Source organism: Astatotilapia calliptera, chromosome 6, assembly GCF_964374335.1.
Source record: "Astatotilapia calliptera chromosome 6, fAstCal68.1, whole genome shotgun sequence".
NCBI classification, from domain to species: Eukaryota; Metazoa; Chordata; class Actinopteri; order Cichliformes; family Cichlidae; genus Astatotilapia; species Astatotilapia calliptera.
In genome coordinates, this window is record NC_137427.1 from 37,353,246 (window position 1) to 37,362,092 (window position 8,847).

An 8,847-nucleotide genomic window follows, 5' to 3' on the forward strand; every position below is an offset into this window, starting at 1 on the left:
CATGGGCCTCTTGGCTGCATTTCTGATCAGCGCTCTCCTTGTTCGGCCTGTGAGTTTAGGTGGACGGCCTTGTCTTGGTAGGTTTACAGTTGTGCCATACTCCTTCCATTTCTGAATGATCGCTTGAACAGTAGTGATGGGACGTTCTGTATCGAGGCTTCGGAGCGTGTGTCGAGTAATGGAGGGGGCGTTTCCGCGAAGCGCGTATCGAGGCTTGCTTCATTTATGGGAGGAGCTGAAAATGATGACGTCCGAAGCCTCGCTGCCCGGCTGTACCACGTGACTGGTTCATGAAGTGGTTCGAACTTTGCCGCGAGATATGACAGCGATATAAACCCCTCAGACTTCATTCAAAATGTGGGTGTTTGATGGAGAGTTGCGGTTAGTGAGAGTTTGGAGACAGTTTGGAGGTTTATGAGAGTGAGGAGAGAAAGTCAGGAGAGAATGGAGCCAGCTAAGAAGAGGAGGATGTCCTCCCCTGTGTGGGAACATTTTGATTTTATTCCTCCCAACAAGGTATGTAAATTTCTACAGAAGATGTATTGTCATGATACTGATGGTGCAATACAATTTATGTTGAGCTGTCTTGACTTTTGTACAAGGTGAAGTGTTTGCTATGTGCCAGGGAGCTGGGATATAACAACAACATCCATGCTTAGGCACTACAGAGCTTTGCATGAGAATAAGAGGAACACCGATTGTGGAGCAAGACCAGGTGAGCCATCAAATGCAATGATAATATAGCATGCAGTAATGTTACTAAATGATATAACAATATTATACAACTGTTATAAGTTACGTGTGTGATATTTATATTTGTGCTTTGTCTTTATTGTCTTTCCTCAGGAGAACAATCTCAAATAGATGAAGACCTGGTCAGCATGGTGATTGAGGACTCCCAGCCATTTAGCATTGTGGAGGACAAAGGATTCAAAAGATTTGTTAAATCATTAAATCCCAGCTATGTTCTCCCCACTAAAAAGGACGTAAAAGCAGTGAAAATTTAGTTTTTACAGAATAAAATGTGAACAGGCAGGACTGAGGCTCAAAGCCTCAGTGTGTAGCTGTCCATACCTCAACGTTACAAAAGCACAACTACTGTCCACACCCCAACCACACCTCACCTCACAGTAAATGATCATTTCCATTTCAAGCATTTCCAAATAATAATTTCCCATACTGCCACTATAAATATACACAGTATACTGCCATCACTACAATATACATGTTTTACACACTCCTTTTGTTGTTGACATTTACAGGCTGTGTGCAAAATGCCACACTCTTCAAATTCATGCCAGCTATTATTTTTACATCCAGTAGGTGTCCTGCTAGAGCAAATGAAGCTTCATGAAGCTTCGCGTTGGGGTGAACCAATTGGATGAAAAGCTTCAGTGCTTCATGGGGCTTCATCTGCCCATCACTATTGAACAGTGCTCCGTGGGATGTTCAAGGCTTGGGAAATCTTTTTGTAGCCTAAGCCTGCTTTAAATTTCTCAGTAACTTTATCCCCTCATGGTGTTGTTGCTCCCAATATTCTCTTAGACAACCTCTGAGGCCGTCACAGAGCAGCTGTACTTGTACTGACATTAGATTACACACAGGTGCACTCTATGTAGTCATTAGCACTCATCAGGCAATGTCTATGGGCAACTGACTGCACTCAGACCAAAGGGGGCTGAATAATTACGCACACCCCACTTTGCAGTTATTTATTTGTAAAGAATGTTTGGAATCATGTATGATTTTCGTTCCACTTCTCACGTGTACACCACTTTGTGTTGGTCTTTCATGTGGAATTCCAATAAAATTGATCCATGTTTGTGGCTGTAATGTGACAAAATGTGGGAAAGTTCAAGGGGGCCGAATACTTTTGCAAGCCACTGTAGATGAACACATGTAAGAACCGTTACAAATGTCTACATTCGCGCTTCCGGCGCCCCCCGTGTGCGGCAGCCTGTTACAGCAGCTCTGCTCATTCTGAGTTTCTTTCTTTCTTATCTTTTTTCTCGTAATTTTTTTATAACTAACGTATTAGTAATTAGACTCTGCAACCATGTTCTGCTGTTTTGTGCTAGTCCTGGTCGTTTTTCTCAGTTTATTTCTACTTTTTTCACCCGTGTCTGGGGACCCAGAGCAGAGATCCTTTGTTTACAGTAAGGATCAGCTGTTAGCGCTGCGTCCTGCAGCGGTACTGCCGGCGGACAGACCCGATATTCCCAGCGAGCTGAGGAGGAAAAGACGGGGGTGTCGTGCTGGGAAGGAGCGCCGTCGCCCGAGAAGGAGACGTTATCGACCATCTCTTCCTTCTGTAATTATTGGAAGCGTAAGATCTTTACCCAATAAGATGGATGAGCTCACGTCGCTAACCTGGTCACAGAGGGAGTACCGGCAATGTAGCATCATGATGCTAACGGAGTCGTGGCTAACATCGCTAACTCCGGACACAAGCGTGACACTACCGGGATTCCAGCTGCTGCGAGCGGACAGGACCAGAGACAGCGGTAAGAGGAAAGGAGGGGGACTGGCAGTTTTTGTGAACGACAGATGGTGTAACCCTGGGCACATCACTGTAAAAGAGCAACTCTGCAGCAGAGACATTGAGCTGCTAGCCGTTAGCATGCGTCCGTACTACCTGCCCCGGGAGTTCTCGCATGTTATCGCGATAACAGCGTATGTCCCCCCCTCGGCCAACGCGGATGCAGCCTGTGACTCTCTCCACTCTGTGGTCAGCAGACTGCAAACACAATCACCGAGAGCCCTTCTCATAATATCAGGGGACTTCAATCATGCCTCACTGGACTCCACACTGCCCACCTTCACCCAGTATGTGACCTGCCCAACCAGAGTCAATAAAACACTGGACTTACTGTATGCCAATGCAGAAGAGGCATACAGTTCATCACCTCTCCCTCCCCTGGGCAGATCTGATCACAACCTGGTGCACCTTGTCCCTGTGTATGAGCCCTTAGTGCGCAGGGAGCCACCAGCCACCCGCACAGTACAGAGATGGTCAGAGGAGAGCGAGGAGGCTCTTAAGGATTGTTTTGAGTCGACTGTGTGGGAGGTGATTTGTGATGACCACGGAGAGGACATCGACAGCCTTACTACATGCATTACTGACTATATAAACTTCTGTGTGGATAACACTGTACCTACCAGGACTGTACGGTGTTTCTCCAACAACAAACCTTGGATTACCCCAGAAATTAAAACCGTCCTCAAGCAGAAGAGGAGGGCCTTCAAATCCAGAGACAAAGAGGAGTTGAAAAGGGTGCAGAGAGAGCTGAGGGGACTGATAAGGAATGGGAAGGAGAGCTACAGGCAGAAGATGGAGAACCAGCTTCAACAAAACAACGTTGGTGAAGTCTGGAGAGGCCTCAGAACCATCTCGGGCCACAAACAGCAGAACTCTCTGCCTGGGAGGGATGTGACGTGGGCAAATGAACTGAATCATTTCTTCAACAGATTTGATTCAGCCATGAGGCAGTCTGCAACATCGGCTGCAGACTCACCCACCCCCACTGCTGCTGTTCCACCTCAGACACTTCACACCTCCTCTATTCACCCTGCTCACTCCCCCCCACCCCCAACTGCAGCATCCAATACACACTCAACACAAGGCTCCAGCCTGTCTCTCTCAACCACCCAGGTTAGGAGGGAACTGAGGAGGATTAATGGCAAGAAGGCAGCGGGTCCAGATGGCATCAGCTCGAGGGTCGTCAGGTCCTGCGCGGACCAACTGTGTGGGGTGATGGAGCACCTCTTCAACCTGAGCCTGAGGTTGGGAAGAGTCCCACAGCTCTGGAAAACCTCCTGTGTTGTACCAGTGCCAAAGACTTCACGCCCCAAGGACCTCAACAGCTACAGGCCGGTGGCTCTGACATCCCACCTGATGAAGACCCTGGAGCGGTTGGTCCTGGCTCAGCTTCGGCGCCTAATAAGCTCATCACTGGACCCACTTCAGTTTGCCTACCAGCCTGGCATTGGAGCGGATGATGCCGTCATTCACCTCCTACATCGTTCCCTCGCTCACCTGGAGACCGCTGGGAAGCACTGTGAGAATCATGTTCTTTGATTTCTCCAGTGCCTTCAACACCATTCTTCCCTCGGTTCTAAAGGACAAGCTGGTGAACTCTGGAGTGGACCATCACCTCACTACCTGGATCCTGGACTACCTCACCGACCGACCACAGTATGTGAGGACTCAGGGCTGTGTGTCGGACAGGGTCGTCTGCAGTACGGGGGCCCCACAGGGAACGGTTCTGGCTCCGTTCCTCTTCACCATCTACACTGCAGACTTCTCCCACAATTCCACCCAGTGCTTCCTGCAGAAGTTCTCTGATGACTCTGCAATAGTCGGCCTCATCACTGATGGGGACGACAAGGAGTACAGAGGTCTGACCCAAGACTTTGTGGACTGGTGCCAGCTGAACTACCTCCAGATCAACGCCAGTAAAACCAAGGAACTGGTGGTAGACTTCCGCAGGCACAAGCATTCTCCACTGCAACCACTGAACATCCAAGGTATGGACATTGAGGCTGTGGACAGCTACAGGTACCTTGGTGTTCATCTGAACAATAGACTGGACTGGACTCATAACTTAGACGCCCTCTACAGGAAAGGGCAGAGCAGGCTGTACCTGCTGCGGAGACTCAGGTCGTTTGGAGTGGAGGGCCCACTCCTGAAGACCTTCTATGACTCTGTTGTGGCTTCTGCTATCTTTTATGGTGTGGTCTGCTGGGGCGGCAGCATCTCTGCTGGGGACAGGAAGAGACTGAACAGGGTGATCCGAAGGGCCAGCTCTGTTCTAGGATGCCCTCTGGACCCAGTGGAGGTGGTGAGTGACAGGAAAACGGCGGCTAAGCTGTCATCCCTGTTGGACAACATCTCCCACCCCATGCAGCAGACTGTGACAGCACTGAGCAGCTCCTTCAGTGGGAGACTGCGGCACCCACGGTGTGGGACGGAGAGATTTCGCAGGTCTTTCCTCCCCACTGCTGTCAGACTCCATAATAAAGACTTTAACTGATCAAGCACACACATCCATACATATGCAATAATACTAAGTGCAATAATCCTTTCTGTCATCGTTGTATTTTTACTCAGTTGTATATAGTATTTGTATTCTATTTTTATCTTATTGTATATTTATTTTATTTTATTCTACTGTATATAGTATTTCATTTTATTCTATTCTGTACAGTTGTGTACTGTATTTATTCTTATTGTATTCTAATTTTTGCCTCATAACTTTTGCACTGTCCACTTCCTGCTGTGACAAAACAAATTTCCCACGTGTGGGACTAATAAAGGTTATCTTATCTTACATCGAAATCTCAGTAAATAGTGATATATAGTTTGATCCGATCATTTCCACTTTCAAAAGTGTGTTCATACAAATATTTGAGACATTTCTTTAAATAACAGACTGCTTTATCCAACTGAGAACATCAACTGCAGCTTCTCATTACACACAAAGCAATTCTTCAAAGCAAAGCGGTTTCATTGAGATTCCTCTAATATTGAAATCAAACAAGTTTTTAGCTGAAGAAAAACCTGCAGACAGTTTTAACTGTGCTGTGAAAGGATAAGAGCTTTTCCATTCTAACAGTGTGTGAGTTCACTTCTCTTACTCCTTTACTCCTCAATAAAGCTGATTTGTTTCGTTTTGGGAAGTTTACAATGTTTTCCTTTTAGAATATAAGCTATTAATATTTGAAAATTTGGTTCTAACTATATATTGTATATATTGTAATTACATATTGTATGTTTCCTCCTCCAGATGCTCCAAAGCTTCCCTCTGTGTCAGTGAGTCCCTCTGCTGAGATAGTGGAGGGCAGTTCAGTGAATCTGACCTGTAGCAGTGATGCTAACCCAGCAGCTAGTTACACCTGGTACAAGGAGGATGTCATCAACCCTCTCAGTTACCAAAACCAACATGTTTTCAGCTCCATCCTGCCCTCTGATTCTGGAAAGTATTACTGTACAGCTGATAATGACCTGGGACAAAATAGATCTGAAAGCAGAACTATTGATGTGAAATGTGAGTAAAATAAATATATTTTTTAAGTACATTGTCTTAGCTTAGGATGTGGTATGTTTTCTGTGTTCTGATGAGTTGCAAAACAATATATTGTATTTGTATTTTATTTATATTTTATACAATTTTGTCACACTTTTTTGGACTAAAGGTTATTTAGGATTTCTTTTTGTTCTGTGAATTTCTTTTAATAAATATAACACATCAATGTACTCTTCTACGTATGTAACTTAGTTTTTTCATTAACAGTGTGTGTGTAAGACACTGATAATTTACATTAAACTCTTATTTCTCCTCCAGATGCTCCAAAGCTTCCCTCTGTGTCAGTGAGTCCCTCTGCTGAGATAGTGGAGGGCAGTTCAGTCACTCTGACCTGTAGCAGTGATGCTAACCCAGCAGCTAACTACACCTGGTACAAGGAGGATGAAAACTCACCTAAAGCATCAGGACACAACTTCACCATCAGCAACATCAGACCTGAGCACAGTGGGCGTTATTACTGTGTGGCCCACAACAACAGAGGGACTCATAACTCCACCTTACAGCTGACTGTTGTAGCAGGTAATCATTGAGGATGTACACATCCTGTACAGGGAAGAACGCTGGTCTGAGCGGGGAGTCAAGGAGACCATTTACGTGAAAAGGGAAAGACCATCTCTGAATCGAGGAGGGGGCCTAAGGGTACATCTTTCACCATCTTACAATGCTGTGATTGCAGCCATTCCCCAACTCTCTGTGAATGGTACTCATGGCTGTTGATCAGTGGTCGTGAGAATTTGCATTTTAATGATCTAGGAACTGACCTCCCAGTCCATTGTTCATTCAGTGGTGCTAGTTTCAGTCATTATGCAAATGTACATATGTACTCATAACTCCACCTTACAGCTGACTGTTGTTGCAGGTAAATTTTACACTCCTTAATATAACAGATGTAAAGTAAATACAGTACACACATTTATACAGTAATTAGTGTGGATGGTGATTAAGCATTGAAGAAAGAAAACAACAGTGTTTGATCTACAGCCATTGTTTTTACCTCCAAACAAAACCATCGTTGTTTTCTTTCAGACAGTGTGTCTTCCAAAGCTCAGAGATGCAGAATATGAACTTTTAATGGTTATTCAGATGTTTTCTGATGCTAAATTTTCTTTTGTCATTACTCAGGTTTTTCTAATACACATTTTAAACATGTTCGGCTATTTTCCAACTTCTGTGTGAACTTCAGCTTTGAACCGTTCTGCACTTTTGTTTTCAAGTGAAAAATTCTTTATTTTTCACTTAACATTCAGCAATTATTTCATTTCAGCTCAAAATATCAGTTATCAGCATTCACACTGCTGTTTCTTCAGAAAATGCATCTTTTAGTATATTAATATAATTGTTATATTGTATACAATATTTTAAATAGTTATTTATTCATTCATTTTAAAGGAAAAACATTTGTATGAGTGGATTATGACAATGAATAACTAATAGCATCACCTGGCAAACAATCTAATCTTACTGCTGAGAAATCTCTGCCATGTATTTGTCTCTGTTTTAGGGAAATCCAAAATAATAATCATGAATATCATCAGGCTGACTCTGGTGGTCCTGATCCTGATTACTCTGCTTGTCTTGAGTCTGTTGACGAGGTAAAACAATACAAACACTTTACCCCTCTTTTATTTTCCCATTAGACTCTTAGCTTGAAAGTTGAAAGTTCATAACATTTATACTAAAGTTTTTTGTTTTTTGTTTTTTATTATATCCAGGAGGAAGAAGCGCATCATCTTAAAAACTGAACCAAATGAACCTGTAGAGATGACTGAGGTTTGTTTATTTGCATTATTGGAGTTGGCGCAAATGCCACTCAGCAAATGACTTATTATGAAATACATGCACATGTTTTATGAGTGAAGCTGTTTCAGTCTGAGCATTTAATCTCTCTTCATTAGGTATACTCTCATCCTGACTGAATCCCGATGAATCGTCAAAGGCTCTGACTGCAGCACAGACAGATGACAAGGAGGAGCAGGAACAGCTGGTGTCAAGTCCAGTCAGGTTACAGCAGGTGTTCAGTTCAAGTGTCACAAACAGCCCTTTGTGTTAGACCATTAAAACTAAAATGTTTGCTTAATAAAACAAAGACTGCCACAATTTGAAATGTCTTCTTCTTCATGTATGAAACCTGCGCTGAGCAGCCTGTGGTGTTTTTCCACAGTCAGCCAATCTAATGTCATTACAAAGAAATCTACTGAGCTTATACTCTAAATAAATATAAAAAATAAAATACAGAGACAGTACTGGGAGTTCTTTTTCTGTGCTTTGCTCCATAATCAAAATGATCAACAATTTCTATTAATTTACAGAAATGTTTTTGTGCCCACTATGAAAGACACCGAGATGCTTTTGTTTAATGGTATCATTTATACAAAAAATAATGTCAATCTTCTGTTATTCATTTCAGCAGTTCATCCTTTAATGCTTTATCTGTCTCTTACTTCGGTGCAGTGTGGCAGACAGTGGGTAGAGTGAGCGATATGTTTGATACACCTGAGACTCAGGCTAAAGATATTTAGCCTGAAAGTTCCCACATCATCATATTTAGTCAAAACAAGTTAGCATGTATTTGTTTTGTTATCAAAAGTGTTTTTATTCAAGATACATTTTAGAAAAAAAATGATGAAGGATGGAAGGATCTGTAATTCCTGTACATAACTGTGAAATCCCTTCAAGTCATTCTCACTCTCAGCCTAATGAACCAAAAAGACATTTGTTTTTCTACCTTTGTTATTTTGATCATTAAGTGGTGCTTAATGCT

The 8,847-nt window shown here is 43.3% G+C and overlaps 1 protein-coding gene across 1 annotated transcript in view; it reads left to right on the plus strand.

The window, feature by feature from the left end:
• Positions 1-8,185, plus strand: part of LOC113017346 (sialoadhesin-like) — a 22,228-nt gene extending 14,043 nt beyond the window's left edge. The window contains exons 8-13 of the mRNA XM_080302610.1: positions 2,046-2,504; positions 5,787-6,047; positions 6,345-6,605; positions 7,588-7,678; positions 7,799-7,856; positions 7,982-8,185. Of these exons, the coding sequence (XP_080158736.1) occupies positions 2,046-2,504; positions 5,787-6,047; positions 6,345-6,605; positions 7,588-7,678; positions 7,799-7,856; positions 7,982-8,002 (1,151 nt within the window). The 3' untranslated portion in view covers positions 8,003-8,185. The remainder of the gene's footprint in view (positions 1-2,045; positions 2,505-5,786; positions 6,048-6,344; positions 6,606-7,587; positions 7,679-7,798; positions 7,857-7,981) is intronic.
• Positions 8,186-8,847: the final 662 nt, after the last annotated feature.